Source organism: Staurois parvus, unplaced genomic scaffold (assembly GCF_062004578.1).
Source record: "Staurois parvus isolate SC_StPar_1 unplaced genomic scaffold, SC_StPar_1.0 ptg000397l, whole genome shotgun sequence".
Lineage (NCBI taxonomy): Eukaryota > Metazoa > Chordata > Amphibia > Anura > Ranidae > Staurois > Staurois parvus.
Window position 1 is genome coordinate 3,995,451 of NW_028318193.1, and position 26,008 is coordinate 4,021,458.

Consider the following 26,008-nt stretch of genomic DNA (forward strand, 5'->3'; position numbering starts at 1 on the left):
CGCATAGTGATCCTGTAGGAGGAGCCCGGAGCGGGAGGCTCCAGAGCCGAAAAGGGCACACTGCCTGCCAGGGGCTCCGCTCCTCCTCTGAACCACCCCTCCTACTACCCTGCAGCTCTGCATGTCCTTCAAACCGCCCTTCACAGTCCCGCCCCTTTCCTCCTTTAACACACCCTCACAGCGCCACCCCTCCCCATCCCTGTCTTCATATACACAAGTGGGACAGTGACACCTACTGGCCGCCTAGTAGGGACAGGACTGGTGTCCGTTTTGGGACACTTGTTCCATGACTCCCTCTAAACGTTGTACCCAGCTGTCCCCCCCTCCCCCATGCTATGCCACTGCGCTGACAGTTTCTAGTCACCATAGCGACCTAGCGCCTGGGATTTGTTGAGCCCTGCCCTAGATGTGACGTCTGGATGCTGTAGCCCCCCTAAGGGCTATATATGCTCCAAGTATATGTTTGAAATTCCCTAAATAGGCACAAAGACAGATTATGCATCCACTCCAACCCAGAAGTGTTAAAGGTCCAGTTACTCCACCCAGCCTCTACTTTTTAGATAATGTGTTTGTTTTCGAAATTTGGCTCATTGGCTGGTGCCGCCTTTTTAAAGTCCCATCTCCAGGGGAGAATACTTTCCTATATGCAATACGCCAAGGGATGATGGCATCGTGTAGCTCCCACCACCTCAACAATTTTTAGTCTCAGAAAGTTGGGTCTCTGCCAGAGATCATGGGTCTTACAGCAGGACAATGACCCAAAGCACATGTTAAAAAGCACCCAGAAATGGTTTCAGACAAAGCACTGGAGAGTACTGAACTGGCCAGCAATGAGTCCAGATCTCAATCCCATAGAGCACCTGTGGAGAGATCTCAAAACAGCAGTTGGAAAAAGGAACCCTTTCAATCTGTGAGACCTGGATCAGTTGCCAAAAGAAGAGTGGTTCAAAAAGCCAGTGGAGAGGTGTAAGAAACTCGCTGATGGTTACAGGAAGAAATTGATTTCAGTAATTTTTTACAAGGGGTGTGCTACCAAATATTAAATTGAGGGTGCCAATCATTTTGTCCAGCCCATTTTTGGAGTTTTGTGTGGAATGTGTGAGATTTGGCTTTTTGCTTCTGCACATGTTTGTGTCATACCAATACAAACAAAAGAAATAAACATGAGAATGCCTAAACATTTGTAATTGCAAGACTTTTCTGGGCGAATTGGTACATTATGTAACAGAAATGCAGGGGTGCCAATATTTTTGGCCATGACTGTATATTACTATATTTTGACCATAGGTACACATTCGTTTATTTATTTTACTATATTGTTGCAGTATACAGTGACATGTCAGAAATGTATTCATGTAGACATTTAGGGGTTTATTTACTAAAGCTGGAGAGTCCAAAATCAGACTCCCTTCTGCATAGAAACCAATCAGCTTCTAACCTCAGCTTGTTCAATGAAGCTTTGGCAATGAAACCTGGAAGCTGATTGGTTTCTATGCAGAAGGGAGTCTGATTTTGGACTCTCCAGCTTTAGTAAATAAACCCCTTAATGTCACTAAAAGCTACACTTTGGGTAAAACATTTTAGTTTCCATTATATTTTTTTTTTTGTTTGTTTTTTTTGTTTTTTTTTTAGAATTAGGTCTAGTTCAGTGAATGAAAGGTCTCAGAAGGTAATCTTTAATGCTGAAATGATGGAGGAATGAAAATAAACGCAGATAGTTTAGCATACAGTATTTGTCAGCTGTAGCCATTGTACTGTACATGTATATGGCCAAATCTTTTAAAATGTTATACCTAATGTTTCTCATTCGGTCTAGTCTTGTATGAGTATGGCTAGCTTTATACCAGTTAGTCTGCTTATAGAGCTCTAATCACAATAAACATTTTTACAAACTTACCTTCACATGTGCCCTTGGACGGTTGACTCAGACACAGGAATGTGTTTGTGACCAGCTTCATTTTCTGTTTATGGTCCAAAATGTTGTGAAGCATTACATTCTACTCTAAAAGGTTCATCCACAAGCAATAATATGCATTCGTAGAAAATAATAACTAGAAGCCCCATTATTAAATGCAGATGGCCTGACAGAACATGTATTATTCATATGTGCTCAGTGTCCTCGGAAGATGCCTTGTCTTGGACCTCACATAACTTTACAAGTCCACATGGAATGTCACAATATATAGAAACATGTCATTTTATCTATTACTATTAAAAGATAGTCCTTGAATTCAAACCAAGTGATGTGCTTAGACCTGAGAGGAGTATGCTGGTAGAATAATGCCTGCTGCAGGCAGGAGGAAGCATTTGTTAAGTATTCCCTCCCCTAGTGATCACTCACTGGGACTGCTGTTGTTACATTATAACCTTCTGGCAGCATGGGGCAGTTCTGTGTACATATACACTCAGTCAGGAACAAAGCTACTGTGCAGAAACCATGTTTACCATGACTGCCCCCTCTGAGACAGCTTCCTATTCCAGGAAAGAGATTCAGATACCCAATTATGATGGGGTTGACATAACATGGAGGTGAAGGCACCGTCAGGGGAAAGTTAGTAAATCATTACAAGTGTTACAACTGCAAGTTACTTAGCATGCATGCCTTTATCACAAAAAAGAAATCTTTGTAGCCAGGTCCCCTTTAATAGTTGACAGATCTGATATCAAAAGTTTGATTTTTCTCCTTCTGTTTGTCCTAAGTGGTTGCCTTTCCAGGAAGTGTCCTAAATCTGTTCATAATGCACAGATCTAACCATCTGTGGTTTATACTTGATTTGTCAAAACATCACAGCTTGAGGGAAGCCATTACAAGGTCATAAGCGTCTATGATGTGCACAACAAGTGACCAAATCTCAGGCAGTGCTTGGATAAAACAAGACCAAGAATGATAAACAGCCCTAGCATTAACATAACAAATTGTGCTTGTTACTCCTCAGATCAACTGTGTTGACTTTGGCACAAACAAAAGGTTTGCTCTGTTTTTTCCCCCCCACTTTAAACCCTTGGCATATGTTTGTTTTCTTTCTGGTTTTTGTTTGTAATCCACAAGCAGGTTTTAAATGAAGCATCTTTTTAGAATGGCCACATTTGGTAGTTTATTTCTCATTAACCCCTTGAGAACTGCATGCAGTCTCTCTTCTTCGGTCCAGTGTTTTCTGTTTTTTTTTTTTTTTTTTTAGTTTTGGCTGTTTATCCAAGCATCTATTTGTGGTTTTAAGAGTTTGGATTACAGCACCTGACCGAAGCACAGAGACAAATGACTTACTGCTCCTTGGAAGGCAAGCAGGCAGGTGCTTCTAATTCACAGAGCAGATGGTTTGCAGACAATTTGCACATTGACACCAGAACTTTACATTGCACGCTCTGCTATGTGGTACTTGGAGCTATGAATGACTTCCTTTTCATCACTGCACACAGATAAAGCTGTACTCTGTAGTTTGTGAGCACAATCATTTGTTTGCAGAAATACACTAAGTGATTCCATCCTTCTGTACACACTGTCAATGTTGGTTCTTTGAATTATGATGCTGCCTCTATCAGATATGTGACATTCTTCATATGCTTTTTGTTCATCTTGTATGATGTATCTTAAGCATCTTACACCAGAAACCTTCTCACTAGTAGTTACACTACAATGATGCAGTTAAAATCTCTTTTTTTCTGTTTTCTCTACAAGCACCTTCTTATTCAGATTGATCGATATCTAGATACATAGAATCAGACATATGCCCATCACATCTTCAACCTTGCTGTGCTGAACTTGCCAAAACTGGGTTCTTGAGATTTGACATGATAAGCTCAGCAAAACCTCCTAGTTTTCAATTGCATTTTGTGATAACACTTAGGCAGTGGTTGAGTTCAATTAATTTTTTTCCCTCTTAAAGGATAAGTTCACTTTAAAAAAAATAAATACATGCCCTTTTTCTTTTTTGAGCCTGGAAAACATTGCACTAGCGATCAGTAGATTGCTGGTGCCATGCAGGACTTCTGCAAATTGTCAGTGTATCTGTGTGCCCGTAAATCCCGTACGGGCAAGCAGATACAGTCTGACAGGAAGACTCAAAGAATTACCACAGCGCTCAACAGCTCTGCAGTAGTTAATTGAAAATTACAAATCGACAGCCACAAAGGCTGTCAGGACTTGTAGTTCTTTCATTCACAGAACTCTGTTTTTAAAAAGTGACAGCTAGTACCGGGAACTTCTCTCCATACTGCTGTCACAGGGAAGAGGGTATTTGGCAGCGGTGGGAACATGTTCCAAAGGTGAACTTATCGTTTAAGAGTATGGAATCTTTCAGGCTTTCTGGGAGTAAGCATTGATGTTTCTGCATTATATAATAGACAACACACTTTCCCCAAACCCCTTTAAACCGTTTGTATTTTTTAGGGAGGGGAAGTGGTTAAACATTCTGTTTCTTTGGGAGAATGTGTTTGTTGGTGCCTCAATTCCAACACTGCTGTGTACTCAACTACAGCTTAGAGCACTGCAAATTGCCTTCTCTAGCACAAAACTGAAGATGCATACAATGAAAATGGAGGTTCACTAAAGTTGTGTCCTGGTGGTTGGACACCTGCAACGGTAAACCTTGAGTCTTTACCACCTACCTGTTGCTCACTACTTAGCACTGTAACTCAGGACTCTGCAATTCATACCTGCTCTAGTCAAGAAAGTGTACACAACTGCTGCACAATAAGCCAAAGTTTGGGCAACAGGTTAGTCTGTCTTCTGCCACTTTCTGTTCTGAATTATTCATTTGAAATATATTGAACTCTGCATCTGTCTATACCATTCACATGTAGTCTGTGTTTACCAGTTATTACTCTGTCTACCTGTCTGAAAATGGACTTTGTTTTTAGTATCTATTTATCTGCACAAGTCCTGCTCAACTGCCTGTTATTTCTGGTATTGCTAAGCTCGCTATACACTTGTAGACTTGAATCTGCAGTACTAGTGACTGTCTGAATACCTGAACAGTGACTGAACCTATTTGTATTTAGTCACTGTTTGGCTGACAATTCTCTACCCAGCTAAGTTGAAGTTTCTTGGTCCTGGTGGTGTCGACAGGGCCACCCATGGCTTGAATTTTAGTCTATTCAGCAGGTATTGGAGGGATACAAAGTGTGTTTAACTAGCCCAAACCTATGCGCACACACACAGTTTTTTTTTTTTCATTTAGCCAGTGAGCTGAAAAAAAAAACAAACTTTAATGTGGATGCAGGATTTCCCATGCTTGAAAATTGTATTCTGACAGCAGTGTCTCTCCGCTGTCAGAATACACTGAACAGTGCTGCAAGCTGCTGATCGAAAAAAGATTTTCCAGCATTCTTATTCAACAGGGTGACCTACAAACAGATCAAAATTTGGCTAGTCCCTGCTGAACCTGCCAAATTTCATTCTTTGTATACCCAGCATTAGTCATTGCTTGGACCTTGCTCTGCCTGTGGATTTTCTACTGCTGTAGTAGTAGTAGCTGTACCCAGTGCCTGTTTTCATACCAGACTCCTGCAGGTAGATTTTGGGGTAGATTTATCAAAACTTGTGCACACAGAATCTGGTGCAGCTTTGCATGGTAGTCACTCAGCTACTAATTTCAGCTTTTTCAATAAGCTGAGGCAATAAAACCTGGTTTCTATACTGAGTTGCACCAGATTTTTTTGCACTCTCCAGTTTTAATAAATAAACCTCATTGTGTCCGGTTTTAAAAAAAGATAGATAATTCTGTAGAAAGGAGGTTTTCCCTTCTGGCGTACCTAAAGCACTCTTCCCTCTAGTTACTCCAGTACTCAATGATCCCTTTCAAATAAATACTCTTTATTACAGTGGATCGTTTTGACAGTGGATGCTAGCCTGATGAGATGGAGCAGAATCCTGGGACACCGTACTCGGGACATTGTATGGAGAAGGAAGTTTATACTATGTCAATTTTCTGGAACTGAAAGCCATCCTGCTTTCCCCTTTAGCATCCAGCATCTTAAATACTGAATGTATAGCAATCAGAGGGCTGCTGGGTCTCGAACAAACCTAACCAAAAAATGCAAAGCTTATTACAACAAAAGATCACTTTTTCTGAGCTGTAATATTATTATTATTATAATACAGGATTTATATAGCGCCAACAGTTTGTGCAGCGCTTTACAAAATTAAGGTAAACAATACAATTTGGTACAAGAGGAAACAGAGGGCCCTGCTTGTTAGCGCTTACAATCTAAGAGGAAGGGTTGAGTGATATGAAAGTTAATAGCTGTGGGGGGATGAGATGATGGAGGAAGTAAAAAGCAATTTACTAGTTAGAAGCAGGCTAGGCTTCTTTAAAGAGAAGGATTTTCAGGGATCATCTGAAGGTGGATAGGTTAGGAGATAGTGGGACAGATTGGGTTAGGGAGTTTCATAGGATGGGAGAAGCTCAGAAGTCCTGGAGGTGAGCATGGGAGGAGGTGACACAGGAACTGGAGAGCAGAAGGTCTTGGGAGGATCTAAGAGAGCGGTTTGGTTGATATTTTGAGACCAGGTTGGTGATGGAGCAATACATACTTTTTTCACCATATAGACATTGGACTTTAATCCACATTTCTGATCACCTGAAAATAGGTTGATCAGTTATTCAGATTCTACTCTTCTGTGTGAATAGTCCAGTCATTTGTAACACAGTCAAATATTATATCTGAGTAAGGCCTGTCCCTACACCTTACAGCTAACTAGTAAATAGTGGATTTCACACATCAGCAATTTTACTGTGATATAATAGATTGGGATTCTCTGTGGGTGGTCACCATTGCTCAGTTCAGTTTAGATTTTATCTTTTGCTGTGACACTTTTGGCATTGCAGATTTTTTTTTCATCATTGTAGTGGAAGGCATTAGCTTTTTAATATTGCCACAGTTTAATTAGGCTTTAAAAAGAAGTGAGATTTGTGTGACTCCACTGGTAATTGACTGCACTACTTTACCAGCAGTAGGTTTAAACATTTGTTAGCACCAGATTGTTTGGAAACCATTTACTTAGTGTAGAAACTTTCTCGTCTGTCTTTTGTCAAGATCCAAATCTTTAGACACACTTTGGAGTTGGCTTCCAGCAGTGTTCCTCCCTCACACTCTCTAATTTCATAGTTGTTGATTTGACTGCAGGATAAAACTGTTATTCAAGACTTCGTTTCCAACTTTCCCTTAATCCACAAAATAGGGAATTATGTGTGTTGGGTTCTAAGAGTTTCATGGCCCTTTATAATCTAAAAAAACTTTTTTATTGAAAACAACAGTTTACTTTGGACCATTTCTTGTCTGTTTGCTCCCAATTATACCAACTTTAAACAAGGGATCGTATATATTTCTGTCTGCTGTAGATTGTTAGCTGAAGTGGTTCCTGTCTCCTCACACCTGGTACTTATTTTCCCACTACAAGACAGAGATTATTATCTTATTTACAGAGTCCTGACACATAGAGAACCTTTGTGCACACCATGGAATCATCACCACAGAATAAGATTGTAATAAAAAAGATGTATTTTCTTTTAAGTATCAGATAAGAATTCAGTGAGCTCCCCTTAAAACTTAAATACTCAGAGGTTTGGGGAGAACAAATATTGAGATCGTTTGTATAAGATAATTATCTATGTTGATGGTCTCCTGTCAATCTTCTGGCCTGTATTCCAGAGTCACATTGAGTTGGGGTGTACAGTCTCAGTTCATTGTCTGTTAATGACAGGTATACAGCTTCCCATGCATGTGCAGAGCTTGTCACTCAGTGCACTTTTTTTCCTTTGCTTGACACAGCCTGATCTCCATATTTGGCTATGTATGCGAATGGTCACATTGAACAGATATAGGTACCCTGAAAGGTGCCGACTAAGTTTATTTAGGGAACAGTGGAGGGGATCACCACTGTGGTCCACAAACAATTCTGTTTTCGTGCCAGGCTGTATCACGATCTGTTGGCCTATTGTACAGTTATGTAGGCCATAGATGGTACAAAATTAATCCGATTTTTAATTAGATAAACGACACGGTCTTGTATCCGACGTAACCACCAATGATTAAGCTGATTGAGCCGTGAAAATCATAACCTGTAACAGGAAATTATGTCATTTTGTGACCTTTGTTACCCTCCCACACTCTACGTAGCCTGCCGGAAGGAGACATCAGCATCGTGTCGTACGTATGAATTATCGTGATTCATTCAATGAAAATGCCACAAAAAATATCCAAATGAAAAATGGCCATTATGGTGCTTGGCCTATTATCAGTGGAGGAAAAAAAAAAAAGAAACAAAGGAAGAGCAGAGTATGGTCCAAAGACTGGCTTCTTTAACGGGCCATGTACCTACACATGAACCTGCTTTCCAATGTGAGAGAAAATAATCCTGATGACTTCAAAAACTATTTGCGAACGTTGCAGCAGTCTTTTGAGCTCCACCTAACCATGGTTGGACCGCTCATTAAGAAGACAGACTCTTTCATGCGAAAATCCAACAGCGCAGAGGAAAGACTCATAGCAACCCTCCGCTACCTAGCAACTGGAAGATCCTATGAATACCCAAATTTTTGTAAAAACGATCGTACGGTTTGACCATCAATGAGGAGAAAAACGGTCGTTTACCGAAAATTTCCCAACATGACCGATAATCCAAAAGAGAAAAAAACTCGAAAAACGGGCGACGAACTAACCCACACACGGTACGAAAATCGGATGATTTTTCTTTTGGCCGAAAGAAACGGCCGTTTTTTGACCCTTCTATGGCCTGCATTAGTTGACAAATGAGGTCTAATGCTCAATGGGAAATGTTTACACTTTGCCAGCTACAAGATTTCATGGTATAAAAGCTTTAATACAGTAGTGAGGCTTAGCTAGTAAGTGTATTTTTTTGCACATCACTCTCTACTCATAACACATTTTTTTCCATGAGAGCTTATTCACATCAGCAGAGCATGTTTTGCTGTGCTTTTAGGGTTTTCTTAGTACCATGTGACGCAAGAGTTGTATTCGGACAAATGGTTAGTTTTGAGATGGTGTTTGATATTTTGTTATATTATTTTGTGTTGAATAAAGCACAGTTTAACACTTAAGTGTGTTAATGCTGCACACCTCCTCCAGGGATTTTACACCATATACTGTACCTAAAGCCTGTGATATTTTTTTTTAAAGCATATACATATAGCCTATGCAGAGTGAAAAGCTGTGCATGAAACCTAGCAAGTCCACCTACAAGTTTGCTTGCAGAATTCTGCAGGGGAAGGATAGAAGACTGTGCACTAGCCACTTCCTGTCCGGACACATTTTCCCCCTTCCAGTCCAGGCCAATTTTCAGCTTTCAGCTCTATCACACTTTGAATGACAATTGCGTGGTCATGTAACACTGTACACATATGAATTTTTTAGCATTTTTTTGAGACCGATAAAACTTTATTTTGGTGGTATTTATCCACCAGTGGGATTTTTATTTTTTTGCTATATAAATGAAAAAGTCCAAAAATTTAGAAAAAAAGTGTTTTTCTTATAACATTTTGCAAATAAATCTTTTTTCATAAATCTTGGCCAAAATGTATTCAGTTATCCTTTTAGTAAAAAAAAAACCCAAATTAGTTTATAACCAAAAATTATAATTTTTCAAAAAAACATTTTTTTACATTTTTTTTTCATTTTTTTATATTATTTGTTTTTTTTTGTTGTTTAGTTTTTTTTTAACATACTGTCACCCTAGCAGTACAGTGTCACCATAGTGACACTGTACTACTTGTGGGGGGGTGATGATTTTTTTTTTTCCTTACACTGATCGCTTTTACACCCATAAAGGCTGTAAAAGCAATCATTTCTCCTTCTCTCTGGCTGCATTCTTGCAGTCATTGAGAAATACTGTGTGAGCTGTGATTGGTTACAGCTTGTCACATGGTACAAGGCTGTTGTGAATAGCCTTGTACCATGTGATCTCTGTGATCATTCACAGATTTAACACGTAGTAATGAATGATGTCAGAAGTGACATGTTGCTTACTACTATTCATGTGATCACTGATTGGCTAATCAGTGATCACATGATTGGGACCTCACACAGAGGTCCCGTACAGTGATCGGTGCCGCGTGCTCCCAGGGAGCGCGCACAGTCCAAAATGAACGGCAACCCGCTCCTGCACTGCTCCCATCCGGCCATTTATAGACTTGGGCCGAATGGGAAGTGGTTAAAGTGGTAGTAAACTCTATTCTTGTATTTTTACCTGCAGGTAAGCTTATAATAAAGCCTACCTGCAGGTGAAATGAATATCTTCTAAACATGCACTGTTTAGGAGATATTCTAGTGAGCAGCAGCCCGTGACATCACTGGCGCATGTCTCTGAAGAAATGGCATACTCTTGCCATTCCTTCAGAGCTCTGTGCTACGACCGTGACATCATGGCGGCTCGAGAATTTAAGTGGCTGCAGCCTGGGAACCCAAAAGGAAGACCAGGTGAAGATGGAAGCCTCTGCAGCGGTGACAGTGTGCTGCTGGAGGGCTTCGTTTCAGGGTAGGTCTTTCATAATGTGCTAGTATGTGATGCATACTAGCACATTTTGTCTTTACCTTGCAGGAGGGAATCTTCTTTTTTTTTCTAACTGTACAAATGTTTAAGAGAAACTCCTGCTAGGAAATGCAGGAGTTCCATGTCAAATTACCGTATTTTTCGCTCCATAAGACGCACCTGACCATAAGACGCACCTAGGTTTTAGAGGCGAAAAACAAGAAAAAAAAATATTCTGAACCAATGGACTGCAGAGATAGTACAGGAGATGACCAGAGACTGCGGACATAGTACAGGAGATGACCAGAGACTGCGGACACAGTACAGGAGATGACCAGAGACTGCGGACACAGTACAGGAGATGACCAGAGACTGCGGACACAGTACAGGAGATGACCAGAGACTGCGGACATAGTACAGGAGATGACCAGAGACTGCGGACATACTACAGGAGATGACCAGAGACTGCGGACATACTACAGGAGATGACCAGAGACTGCGGACATACTACAGGAGATGACCAGAGACTGCGGACATACTACAGGAGATGACCAGAGACTGCGGACATAGTACAGGAGATGACCAGAGACTGCAGACATAGTACAGATGACCAGAGACTGCGGACACAGTACAGTAGATGACCAGAGACTGCGGACACGGTACAGTAGATGACCAGAGACTGCGGACACGGTACAGGAGATGACCAGAGACTGCGGACACGGTACAGGAGATGACCAGAGACTGCGGACACGGTACAGGCGATGACCAGAGACTGCGGGCACGGTACAGGAGATGACCAGAGACTGCGGGCACGGTACAGGAGATGACCAGAGACTGCGGGCACGGTACAGGAGATGACCAGAGACTGCGGGCACGGTACAGGAGATGACCAGAGACTGCGGACACGGTACAGGAGATGACCAGAGACTGCGGACACGGTACAGGAGATGACCAGAGACTGCAGACACGGTACAGGAGATGACCAGAGACTGTGGACATAGTACAGGGAAAATACCAGGGACACAGTACAGATGACCAGAGACTGCAGACAGTGCAGGGAATAACCAGAGACTGCAGACAGTGCAGGGGATGACCAGAGACTGCAGACAGTGCAGGGGATGACCAGAGACTGCAGACAGTGCAGGGGATGACCAGAGACTGCTGACCTTTGGGGAGGGAGGGGGAGCGGGTACCTGAATTTGACAGGTACCCGCTCCCACTTCCGCGGAGTTGTCTTTCCCTCTTCCCGCGCCGGCTTCTGTGACAGCCGGGTGCCCACTGCGCATGCACGAGAAGCGCTGCGCTTTGTGAATGGCCCGGCGCCTTCTGGGACCTGTCATGTGTCCCAGAAAACACTGGACCATTCACAAAGCGCAACGCATGCGCAGTGGGCACCCGGCTGTCAAAGAAGCCAGCGTGGGAAGACTGTGCAGTGCTGGAGCGAGGAACAGGTAAGGCCTTGCAGGAGACAACAGCTGAGCGGCCGGCCCGGTATTCTGACATGGTGGCGGCAGAAGTACCGGACCAGCCGCTTTATATTCGCTCAATAAGATGTAACTGACATTTTCCCCCCTTTTTTGGGGGGAAAAAAGTGCGTCTTATGGAGCGAAAAATACGGTACTTCAAAGGCACAAAGGGCACCAAGATTTAAATACAATAATAATACACATGCCTATATTTAGGCAATATGTGTTTAGCCCAGTTTTCAATTTGAAGCATATTAATGAATACTGATCCTTATTTTGAAATACTTACTTTACTTTCTTTGTTGCTAACTGAGGCTCTGAAGACTAAAGTGGAAATAGTCTCTTTGATTGTTTGTGAAATGACACTTTCCTACATATGACTGTTTAAGTGGAATATCCAACTTGAACTTGGCATTTAGTAACCTCCAATATGTGTTGTCATGAACATTGGTTTGCATGTTTAGAACTGGATGCTAAAGCAAGTAGTTAGCTCATCTATGTAATTCTTCCAGAGCATTTCAGAATTTAATCACGTCTTAAAACTAAAAATACTTCAAATGATGTGTCCTGGGAGCATTCTAGTAGACTGTTTTGCAGAAGATCTAGTTTGGAGGTCTTTCGATTGCATTCTTTAAACACCAGGTTGTACTGTACCATATGCCCTGCATTTGAAAAAATTTGATCTTTTTTTTTTTCTCACTATGTTATATTAAATGCACTTTTACCCAGCTATTTTTTCTCATACAGGAACAATATCAGCGCGCTCATCTTTTGGATGAACAGTATTTACCATACCATGGCCACAACTCCTTCCGTGAAAAGTATTTTAGTGGATTAACCAAGAGAATTGCAAGAGAAGAAAAAGCCAAAGTGGGAGAGAATTCCACAGATTGCAGATCTACTAAAGCACCACATAATGCTACCAGACAGCAATCAGCCAACCAATAAAAAACATGTTTTTAAGTGAAGGAAAGCTCAATAATGCAGCCAGTGACTTGACAATACTGGCTGAAATGTATAGAACTCTTACTGTCTCCTGGATTGGAACACAGTGCAGTATTAAGTGAATAATACTTCAGTGTTTGGTAACAAATGTAAACTTTTTTAAGCTTGTGCTACAGAAAGATAATTGCTTAGCAGGTTATAGAAACGAAACAATATGGAATACCTTGAAGTTTTTTTTTAATGTAAAAGATATCACAGTTGTGTGCGGCTCACATACTGAATGTGTTTATTTACTTCTCAATAGACTTTTGCAGGCAAATTGGAATACCACCAACTTATTACCACTTACCTGTTTGTAACATGTTCTCATTCACATAGCATAACTTAAAATATATTTAAAACTGCTGCTCATCTTTTTTACTTTCTTAAAAATCCTACCTAATTTCACCTTTTATGTAAGATTAAAGCATAACTACACTGCATCTGAGCACCACAAAGCAAAACTGCTATTTAGTTCATTTCTATATTCAGAATAAACGCCCCATCCATCCATGCCTCTATGCTTATGCCTTAAAAATCACTTTGAAAAACACCCCTCTAGCATTGCTGGCCATGGCCATATTAGGGGCAAGTGTTTCACATAACATTGACTTCCTGGAATCCATCTGCCCTTAGTTCAGGCATACAAGCAAGAGGATGTGCTTAGCTAAGAAAACACTTCCTCCTATCCAGAAGACTCCTGGGATCCATGACATAATTTGCCTAGGCAAGAAACCTGGAAGTAACTGAAGAAGAGTAAGAAAAAAATTGTTTTAAACAAGTAAACATGATATACTTCCATATCTATTTACTTTTTGCTAGCAGAATAAGGATTAAAATCAATGTTACTTGAGAGAGTGAAATTCCACTTTAAGGAAGGAGTTATTATAATTAAACCTGTCTGTACTGTGCTGGCAGATTTCACTATCCGTTTTACACTAAATGTGCATACTGTCTGCCTAAACAAACTTTAAAGATCTCAAGGATTTGGTGGTACGTTGGGGGGAAATTACCAAAACTGGAGAAGCCAAAATGTGGAGCAACTTTGCATGGCATCTGCAGCTTGTTCAGGTAAGCTTTGAAAATGCATGGCAACCAATCATCTTCCAACTTAAACTTGTTCATGTAAGCTTTGAAACTGAAAGATGGAAACTAATTGGTTGCCATGCACAGTTGCTCAGTTGATTCTGTCTCCTCCAATTTTGATAAATTTCCCTCATTGTATATTATTGCACTTAAAAAAAAAAACTATCCCTACCTCTGTCCCATTGCGAAACTATTTTGAACAATTTTAAGCTGCGTATAGGGTCCTATGTATAAACCCGCTCCAAAGAATCAATTAGGTAATATTTAAAAAACATTTTTTAGGTATGCTGTGGGAATGAGAACACGCAACAAACCTGTTATGGGGGTTTCTCAAAATATATTGCATAGTGGAAATGTACTTTTGACTTGGTTGGATTTTTAACTACTGATATTTTCATTTATTTCATCATCATTATTTACAAGAAGTTGTACTTGTACAAGTAGTTTGTATATAGTTCTGTACATTAGGTATGGTAAGACGTTGGAGGTTTGTGAATAACTAACAGCAATGCATTGTAATAGCATTATGTACAATACCCTGCCACCTGTCTTTAAATCCAAAGTAGTCTGCACCCACTCTTACTAAGGGCTTACCAAAGGGTTAAGGTAACGGCAAAAACAACATTTCATGGTGGTTTTGAGAGCTGTGAGGTTTCTGGTTTACATTTGCCTTTTTTATTGTATATAAACCTGCGCTGTGTATTTATGATCTTTTTAATGGGAATTAGCACTGCTAAGTGGCCACAGAGCTGGAGCTCACTGGCTGCTGCGTCTGTCTTTCACAGAAGGAAGTTGTACTGTTTGCTTTTCAGTCTCGGACCTCTGGAATTTGTTCTCAACATGTAAGGGTGATGAAGTGTCCCTCATTAGGGAGATTGCTTTCATTTGTTTTTGTTTGTAATTGATACACATTAAACACACACAATCTTACTTTGTCTTCCTACAATAGTGTTGCATGCAAGGACCCTTTGTGGTTTGTTATTGGTCTGACCCAGGCCAGTTATGTTAAGCCCAAAGGACTGACTAAGGCTTGGAAGGCTATGGTATTCAGTTGAGCCTGTCCACATCTGAAGCTCATCTGTTCCTTTTCATTTGTTTTTACATTCCTAAAATCTGTCTCTCTGAAGACAACTGAGTTTATGTTGGGGTTTTTTTTACTTTCTTTCATTACATTTTTTTTAAATTTTTTTGGAGTCAAAACAAGGTGTGGTATTCTACTTACGTTGACACTGAAACACTTTCTTTGAAACCGAAGCTGTGTTTAGACTTTTGCGTTCCTCTATTTTTCTTCAGAGGTAATACTTTGCTGATTTTACCTTGTCACACTGGGGCAGCTAACCATAAAGATGAATCACTAAAAGCTAGTTTTGTGGTTAGTAAGGCGTTGCTTCCTATTGCACTAGTCCAGCACAGAGTAGGTGAAAAGGACAGGGAAAGTGTGGGACTGGAGTGAACTGATGACTCCACTATTAGTCAACCACCCATTGCACTCTGAAAGCCCAGTACATTTGGTGCTTAAAAGTGTATAAATTGGAAGAGCATGAGAAACCAAATGTGTGCAGAGTGACCGCATGGCCTACATAGTGACTGGAAACTGCCTGCATTTGAGATCCTGCATGTTGGCATATAAAAAGAAAATGCAGACTGATACTATGAAAACAGATGATGCTGTTATTTGTAATCTGGACTTTTTTTTATGTTTTGCATAATATTATTAAAGATAGTTTTTAAATTGCTTACATCTGAAGATTCTTTAGGTATTTGTTTGCTTTGACGGACTCCCATGAAACATCACGTACCAAAGCTGACCTTGCATTTTGATCAGATAAATTGTAAATAGAAAAACTTAGAGAATGTACAGTCTTTTAAATGTTTTCTTTTTTTTAATAAACATAAAATAGATTGGTTCAATGTAAATGATCTTATCTGTATCATTACTGTTTTAAAAACCTTGTTGGCTTCATTCTTGACTGGGCCATTAATATTCCTGGCTATGTTCTGTATCAGAGAGACAAGGTAAAACAGAAAGGTGGTGGTGGTGTCTGTCACTGTGAGAAGTCATCTCAGAGTGGTGTGAAAGAGGACCTAGTTGATGGAGAGTGTGATTAGGCTGAAGTATTATGGGTGGAACTGCACATGGAGGTATGTACTACAAAGGTAATCATTGGAGTTTCTTGTAATCAGTGTTAATGAGGAGGTGGAGACTCGGCTCCTTGCACAGATTGAAAGGGCTGTGAGTGCTGGGACAGTAATAATAATGGGGGTTTTTAACTACCAGGAAATTGACCGGAGTAATGGCACTGCAGGAACAGTTAAAGGGCAAACATTTATAAACCTATTACAGGACAATTTTATGGTACAGTTCATAGAGGCCCCAACTAGGAATGATGCTCTGCTGGACCTGGTAATCTCAAACCATGCAGAGCTTATTGCTAATGTCCATATAAAAGAACATCTGGGTAGCAGTGACCATAACATGATTTAATTTATTGTTGGCTGTAAACAACAAGCACATGTGGGAAAAATAAAACCGCTCAACTTTAAGAGAGCTAATTTTCCAAGGTTGAGAGCTGCCCTCCAAGACTTAGACTGAATATTGGCATCGATGAACACAACACAAAAATGGGAGTTCATCAAAAAGACTGTATGTTAACACACTGCAAAATATATTCCTATGGGCAACAAGTTTAAAAGGCTAAAAATCAAACCTATGTGGCTTACGGCCAAAGTCAAAAAAGTATAAATAAGAGCTTTTATTAATTATAAAAATGAAGGAATGCTATCATCGTTTAAACATTACAAAGAATAAAACAGAATATGTTAAAACGAAATCAAGGCCAAACAAAATGAAAACGAATGACAGATTGCAAAAGATAGCAGGACAAACCCCCAAAAATTCAAATATATTAATAGTAAAAAGGTCCGGACTGAGCATGTAGGCCCTTTACAAAATAATCTAGAGTGGGTGACTGGGGACAAAGAGAAGGCAAATTTATTAAATACCTTCTTCAGCTCTGTATATACAAAGGAGCATGGGGGAGCTCTTGTCCATAATGGGCATGGTATTGACACAGCTCCAGATGATCCACATTGGCTCACAACTGATATGATCAAGAAATATTTAGACAGAATAAAGGTGAATAAAGCACTTGGACTGGATGGCATACATCCGCGGGCCCTTAAAGAATTGAGCTCTGTCATTTCAAAGCCATTGTTTCTAATATTTAGGGACTCTTTAATGACTGGCATAGTGCCTATATTTAAAAAGGTATCAAAATCTTTACCAAGTGATTATAGTGCTATAAATATTTTAAGCAACAGACAGCATGGATTCATGAAAGACAAATTGTCAAACAAATTTGATTTCTTTTTATGAGGAGGTGAGCAAAACCTTGGACAGACGAGTAGCTGTGGACGTGGCATACTTGGATTTTGCAAAAGCGTTTGACACAGTTCCCCACACATGGCTAATGTGTAAGGTAAAGTCTACAGGCTTGGAAAAATCTGTATGTAAATGGATCGAAAACTGGCTAAAAGATCGTATTCAGAGAGTAGTGGTTAATGATTCATACTCTGAATGGTCTAGGGTTGTCATACTGTTTCAGTCTTTGCAGATGACACCAAGCTATGCAGTGGAATAACGTCCTTACAGGATGTCTCCAATTTACAAGTCAACCTCAATGCACTGTTAAATTGGGCAACTATGTGGCAAATGAGGTTTATTAATGTTGATAAATGTAAGGTTATGCACTTGGGGACTAAGAATATGCATGCATCATACATTGTAGGGGGGGTACAACTGGGGGAATCAATGGTGGAGAAGGATCTGGGAGTTCTGATAGATCACAAGCTTAACCTTTCTAGCAGTAATCCCTAGTATGATTCGGGGTTAATTTACAGTACTAAAAGCGGTAACCTTGAGCCACACTCGGGATTACACTGTAGTCCTTGTCCTGTGATTCCCCCAAGCTTCAAAAAAGTAAAAACATGACATACACACAGTACATTGTAATCTGTTAGTATTACATTACTGTATCAAACCATTTCACCTAAATTTTGTCCCTAGTGCTTTGTCCTGTGCTCTGCCTGCACCTTTACCATTCTTTCTGCCTGGAAACTTGAGAACGTCCATGGCATCCAAAAAGTATCCCTTTAGGTGAAAAGCGGTTTTAGACCAGCTAGAGAACAGTGATAGTGAATTAGAACCACTTGCAGAATTGAATGATTGTGATTCATGGGGAAATTCATCATCAGGCTCTATTTTAAATTTCAGTGTTTTTGGTTTGATTACATTATTGAATTAAATTTATTATTATTATAATTATTATTTTTTATAATTATTTATTATGTTATAATTTATGATTTCGTGTTTCAAATTTTATCATACCCGGGATGTTTAGACTCTTGTTTGGACAGATTTAAGTTATTCTTAAGAATTACAGACCTACAATATAAAACAACACATTTCCATGCAAAACAATGTACCGCTTTGACATTACAAAATATTGACATAATTAAACCGCCAGGGAGGTTAATACTGGCATGCAATGCCAAGCTGTGGCTGCTAAAGTGAGCAAAATCCTCTCTTAAAAGAGGTATAGACTTCAGAGAGAGATATATCATATTACTCCTGTATAACTCATTAGTAAGACCGCATCTGGAATATGCACTTCAGTTTTGGCCACCAGTTCACAAAAAGAACATTGGGGAACTGGAGAAAGTACAGAGAAGGGCAACCAAACTGATACAAGGCATGGAGGAGCTCAGCTATGAGGGCAGATTACAGGAACTAAATTTCCTGAAGAGGAGATTAAGGGGGGGATATGATCAACATGTATAACAACATCAGTGGTTCATATAGTGAACTCAGTGTAGAGTTATTCACCCTGAGTTGATTACAGAGGACAAGGGGGCACTCTTTATGTCTGGAGGAAAAGAGATTTAATCTCCAAATACAGAAGGTTTCTTTACAGTAAGAGCTGTGAAAATGTGGAATAGTCTCCCTCAAGAGTTGGTTCTGGCCAGCTCAATGGATTGCTTTAAAAAAAGGCCTGGATTCTTTCTTAGATACACATAATTTACAGTGGATATAAAAAAATCTACAAGGCCCTGTTAAAATGTCAGGTTTCTGTGATGTAACAAAATGAGACAAAGATAAATAATTTCAGAACTTTGCACCTTTAATGTAACCTATAAACTGTACAACTCAGTTGAACAACAAACTGAAATCTTTTAGGTGGAAGGAAGTAAAAATAAAAACTAAAATAATATGGTTGCATAAGTGTGCACACCCTTAAACTAATACTTTGTTGAAGCACCTTTTGATTTCATTACAGCACTCTGTCTTTTTGGGTATGAGTCTATCAGCATGGCACATCTTGACTTGGCAATATTTTCCCATTCTTCCTTGCAAAAACACTCCAAATCTGCCAGATTGCAAGGGCATCTTCTGTGCACAGCCCTCTTCAGATCACCCCACAGATTTTCGATCGGATTCAGGTCTGGACTCTGGCTGGGCCATTCCAAAACGTTAATCTTCTTCTGGTGAAGCCATTTCTTTGTTGAATTTGGATGTATGCTTTGTGTTATCGTGCTGAAAGATGAAGTTCCTCTTCATGTTCAGCTTTCTAGCAGAAGCCTGAAGGTTTTGTGCCAATACTGACTGGCATTTGGAACTGTTCTTATATCCTTCTACCTTGACTAAGGCCCCAGTTCCAGCTGAAGAAAAACAGCCCCAAAGCATGATACAGCCACCACCATGCTTCACTGTGGGTATGGTGTTCTTTTGGTGATGTGCAGTGTTTTTGTGTCAAACATATCTTTTGGAATAATGGCCAAAAAGTTCAAACTTGGTTTCATCAGACTGTAACACATTTTCCCACATGCTTTTGGGAGACTTCAGATGTGTTTTTGCAAAATTTAGCTGGGTTTGGATGTTTTTCTTTATAAGAAATGGCTTCCATCTTGCAACTCTACCACATAGCTCAGACATATGAAGAATACGGGAGATTGTTGTCACATGTACCACACAGTCAGTACTTGCCAAATATCCCTGCAGCTCCTTTAACAACTTGCCCTACAGAGGATTCCTGATCAGGCAATTTTTTTGCGATACGGCGCTGCATTACTTTAACTGCAAATTGTGCTGTCATGCAACACTGCACCCAAATTAATATTATGTCCTTTTTCCCCACAAATTGAGCTTTCTTTCGGTGGTATTTGATCGCATCTGCATTTTTTATTTTTTGCTATTAAACATTTCCATCTTGCTTACTATTATTCATGTGATCACTGATTGGCCAATCAGTGATCACATGATCGGGACCTCACACAGAGGTCCCGTACAGCGAGCAGATCTGTGAGCAGATCCCCTGCTGAATCTGAGCTGAATGGGACAGATGTCAGGTTTTTTGGCATCTGTGCCTGTTCACTTTGTGTCTGGCGGACTCAGGATAGCTCTGTGAGCAGCTGGATGTAAAGGGATTAGGACCAGAAAAGGATGCAGTCCTTTTCTGTTTTTTTTTTTTCCCAGACCTGGAAGGACTCAAAGATAGGCGAGTGTAAACAGACACAAGTCAGTTTACATCCGCCTGCCCATACAGCTGCATGGAGCTTCCATTCAGATCCACGGTCCGCACAGACAGGAAAGCCTGTGTGAATGGGACCCAATAAAGTAAATCAAGCACCTCAATGGGTGACCTAATGGGTAGACATGTTCTCATGCCCAGAAATGGCCTGCTTGGACTGACTTCCCAATGACATACTTATCCTTAGGCACACTGATTCTCATATGTGAAAAATATTCTAAAGGTAACATTTCATGATGCCTATCCAATCTTTTGGCTTCCACAGCTAAACAAGGGGGAAATTGCATCACATAGCAAGCATACCTTTTGTTATGCTGTTTTATCTGTTCAGCCTTGAAATTTGATGCTTTGCAATCAACAGCATGGTGTGAGTGGAGCCAAAACACAACCCACTTGCTAGCTTTGGAATGCCGAGGAGAAAATATGAATTATACTATTAGAATATGATTTTGTTTCTTGCCTTTTGAGGGATACAGGAAATATTAAACCTGGTTATAATGTCACCTATAGGAAGATTGAACACTTGGCAAACAAAAAAATCTGTAGGCCAGTGCAGGGTATAACTCCTCCTCATGCCTGATTTTTTTTGCTAGTGTTCTAGGAGGATAGAAGTTTTTTTTTTCAGCTCTGCTGTTTTAAAGACCAACTTTTTTCCTTTGATTTAAGACCCTTCTCTACACAGCTGCTAGTGTTTCCTTATCAATTTGCAACCATCCAGCGTGGATGTCCTCAGCCATGCTTTGGGAGAGTACACTTTCTGGACGTTGCAGGGGGATCCTAGGAGTGGCCCTGCACTGTTCTCCAGGCTAGTTTTGGTTAATTTAGCTGTGCAGTGCTTTCCAGCTATTGCTCTTGTGCTTTCCATATCTCTGAGAACTGACTTCATAAGTAGGCAATTTGGGCTGGGAAAGCATTTAAATTGGTTGCTGTGATAATTGTGCGCACAGATATGGACAATGACAACCATAATTTGAATCATACTCTGCAAATGTCATTCTCACTCCAAATCAGTCCCCTCCTTTTTTTTTTTTTTTTTTTTTTTTGAATGGCATGTGGTGTGTGTGTATGCTGGGGTCACAAGGCCATCGGGCACAGTTGGATACACTTTATGGTTGTAAACCCAATTAGCTGGTTCCATGATGTCTGTCAGACCCTTGCCTTGGCCTGATCATAAAGCTATAAACCAGTCAGTCACTGGATATGAAAGCATTCCCGAGTGGCAGTAAAACATACCTCCCACTTGAAACCCCTTTTACATACAATTTCATATATCCCAGCAGGAACAAGGTACAGTAAATCAAAGCATATATTCAGATAGGTCAGTTTAATACGAATCACCTGATACCTCACACACTTAGATAACGTCTACCAGAGAGCAGAAAGCGATATCTCTTTAACCGTCACAGGCAGATGTGTCATATTTGATGTCTGGATGTTCAGAATATCATTCTGCATATTAACCTGCCAGTGGCTAGGCTGCTGCATGCACCTATGGAAGGTTATTGACCATGATATAAACTTGGGAGGGATTTGGGTCACAGCCTGGGTCTCCGCCTAAACACCCCTCCCCAAATGAGGCGATTGGTTCTCTGCTTTAAGGAGACACCCTGCTGGGTTCCTAGAAAACAGGCTGTCATGCCTGGAGAGAGATGAAGAGATTCTCCCTTTTAACATCAGGAACCAACTTCGGGAGAAAAGGTACTCTTTTGTTCAGGACACTTGAACTCTGCTTAAACCAGGACTTCTGCAAGTATTCTACCTTCTTTTATTATTATTATTATTATTATTATTCAGTATTTATAAAGCGCCAATAGTTCGCTCAGCGCTGTACATTACAAAGGGGGACAGAACATGTGACAGAACAATACCAATACAATGCAAAACATGAGGGGATCGAGGGCCCTGCTCTTTCAAGCTTACAATCTAGGAGGGAGGGGATGGTGGCACAGGAGGAGATAGCTGTGGGGGATGGAGTGGTAGGAAGAGTGGAGGAGGTCGGCAAGTTAGCAGGGGGCGGGGTAGGCTTCCCTGAAGAGATGGGTTTTCAGGGTGCGCCTAAAGGAGAGGAGAGTAGGTGATAATCTGATGGGTTGGGGCAGGGAGTTCCAGAGGATGGGTGACACCCTGGAGAAGTCCTGGAGGCGGGCATGGGAGGAGGAGACCAGGGAACTAGAGAGAAGGAGGTCTTGTGAGGAGCGGAGTGTGCGTGCTGGGCGGTACTTGGATATTAGGTCAGTGATGTAGTTCGGGGCAGTATGGTGGACAGCTTTGTACGTCAGTGTTAGGATTTTGAATTTGATCCGTTGCGCAATCGGAAGCCAGTGGAGGGATTGGCAGAGGGGGGTGGCGGAAACGGAGCGGTTGGAAAGGTGAATGAGTCTGGCAGCCGTATTCAGGATGGACTGAAGCGGGGATAGCCAGCGGCGAGGCAGGCCAGTGAGGAGGGAGTTGCAGTAGTCGAGTCGCGATATGATGAGGGAGTGGATGAGCTGTTTAGTGGTTTCTGGAGTTAGGAACGTGCGGATTTTGGCGATGTTGCGGAGGTGGAGTCTGCATGAGTTTGTTAAAGAGTGGACTTGGGGCTGGAAGGATAGGTTGGAGTCCAAAATGACACCAAGTACTCTGGCCTGCGGGGCGGGTTTGATGGTGGCGTTGTTGGACATGATGGAGAAGTCAATGGAAAGAAGTCTTAAACTTCTTTCTTTATCTCTCTGTTGTGTTATTGCTCTCTTTATATATATATATATATATATATATATATATATATTGGTTACATCTTTTCTGTAAATATTTTTATTGCACCATTTTGACCTTTTTAGTAATAAATCCTATTTTCTGAAAAGTGTTGAACTGTTTCTAAAGCTCTTTAATGCAAACTAAGAACCCCTGTCTCTGAAGAGTGCTACTGTGTGTTTTAAAACCTCTGGATACATCTGTCTGTGGTGACAGTGTGAATACAGACGCTTATTCAAACATCATAGTGTTACTGCTAAGATTTGTGAGTTTCCTCCTTCTCTGGAAAAAGGTGGTGGTGGCAGTGTGAAGGGTTAATTGCGTAATTAACCTGACCCAGTAACAATCACTCTCAGGCTGTTGGCACCCAGATTGGGGTCCAGTGAGCTGGAAAATCTTTGTGCAGGGTGCAGCTGAGAGTGCTATTGTTCCGCAAGTGGCGGCGCGGTTTTACATTGGCTAGTGCTTCGGTCACAAGTTGGTGAGAAGGCCTGGGGTCTAACGCCGTGCCCGTCACATATTGGCTCGCAGCGTACGTGGGATAGTTTGCAGTAGAGCATTCAGTGCATTGTTAGGAATTAGCTCTGCACTGAAGGATTGTAACCTTTGTGGAAACGGTCCTTAGAGACAAGCGGTGCGTATTTTTTATATATATATATATATATAGAGAAACATATAGCAACAGCTCCTTCCTTTTTCTGCTTTCTATTCTACCTTTGCTTGCAATTATGCCTGGTGTAGCAGAATACAAGAAAATGAACAAAAGTGATTTAAGTACTGAATGTGAGGCACGAGGAATCAACTTCGGTAGCAAAACTCGTGAAAATTTGATTCGTGACCTACAGGAGCATGATATCCGGGCAGACCAGAACTCGGGGGAACTTGAAAATGAAGGGGTTCCCGCTACCTCCGATCCCAGTGGCTCAGATACGGCCTCGCAGGATGGGCATACAGAGACTGACACAGGAGTATCACCGAATGTTACCGGAGTGCCTGTAACCAGCAGAGACTCTCCTCAGATGCAGGAAGCCATGGAACGCATCAAGAAGACAGAGCCTATGGCATAATTGTGGTTCCTTGAACGCCAGGCTGACAGAGAAGCTGCGGAATGCCAGGCTGAGAGAGAGGAACGCCAGGCTGAAAGAGAGGATGCGCAGAGGGAAGCTGATCGTCGGCACGAACTGGAGATGGGTAGGCTCCAGCAGCAGCAACAGGCTCAGAACCTCGGGTCCCTAGAGCACAGGGACGCCTCTCCGGCCATGGGCACAGCAGCCAAGTTTGCAGTGATGGAAAAAGACGGTGATATTGACATGTATTTACTGTCATTCGAAAAAACTTGCCGTCAGTACCATCTGCCCCAAGCACAATGGGCTTGGTACCTGACGCCAGGGCTACAAGGCAAGGCCCTGAATACGTTTGTCGAATTGCCAGAAGAGAAGGATGACAATTATGAAGCTCTAATAGAAGCCATCGTCCGGAAGTACTAGCTGACCCCGGAAGTGTACCACAAGCGGTTTAGGTCTTTGCAAAAGGGACCTGGGGACTCTTACACGGATGTGGTAGGTCGCTTACGCACCACATTCCGGCAGTGGACCAGAGGACTGAAAGCTGACTCCTACGAGTCCCTGGAGGATCTCATGATAAGAGATCAACTACTGCACCTCTGTACGGCAGATGTCAGACAGTTTGTATTGGAGAGAGAACCTGCATCTGCCAAAGTTGCAGCAGACCTGGCCGACACCTATGTCCACACGCGGGTGTCTGACCATCGCAAGGCTCCTCTGAACAGCTGGAAAGGAGGGAAATCCCCCATAGCAACCCCTCCTATGCCGGTGAGTGAAGCTTCCCATCACCCAGCACCTGCAGTACTTGGGGCCAAGCCATTCCTGCCTGACAACCGCAGGTGTTATACCTGTGGGAAACCCGGACATCTCAGGACGCAGTGTCCTGAGCAGAAGAAGATGACATCACCTGGCCAGCAACTCTTCTTGAGTGCTGTTTGTCTGCAGGAAGACTCGGGTAACCCCTGCCAACTTGCAGCCAGTCACTGTGGGCAACCGGACTGTAACTGGTTTCCGGGACACCGGGGCAGAGGTCACCTTGATCCGACCGGAGGTTATTGTACGAGAGAACATCATCCCAGGACAGTTCCTTACCCTCACTGGAGTTGGGGAGACCTGTTCACGCATACCCCGTGCTAAGGTATTCATTGATTGGGGTGCTGGAAGGGGGATGAGGGAGGTGGGAGTCTCGGTTGAAATTCCCACACCTGTTCTGTTGAGTGCAGTTGCCGCGAGATCCGGGTAGTCACAGCAGACTGATGCTCACCCCTCACCAAACACTTTGTTGGCACCACAGTGTTGCTATGGAGAACAGCACCCTTCTCAGAAGGAACCGGGTTCTCCAGTAGTGCAGTTGTACCAGATCACCCCAAAGTGAATGTCTGGGCCTAACGGATCTGTGTCCTGATCAGCTAAACCACCAGCCCATGCAACCACCTGAGAGGGGAGGTGTGATAATTGTGCGCACAGATATGGACAATGACAACCATAATTTGGATCATACTCTGCAAATGTCATTCTCACACCAAATCAGTCCCCTCCCTTTTTTTTGAATGGCATGTGGTGTGTGTGTATGCTGGGGTCACAAGGCCATCGGGCACAGCT

General features: G+C 41.7%; 1 protein-coding gene across 1 annotated transcript in view; it reads left to right on the forward strand.

The window, feature by feature from the left end:
* Window positions 1-15,939, forward strand: part of TRMT11 (tRNA methyltransferase 11) — a 92,327-nt gene extending 76,388 nt beyond the window's left edge. Inside the window, exon 13 of the mRNA XM_089686448.1 lies at window positions 12,700-15,939. Coding sequence (XP_089542574.1) covers window positions 12,700-12,900 — 201 coding nt within the window. The 3' untranslated portion in view covers window positions 12,901-15,939. The remainder of the gene's footprint in view (window positions 1-12,699) is intronic.
* Window positions 15,940-26,008: the final 10,069 nt, after the last annotated feature.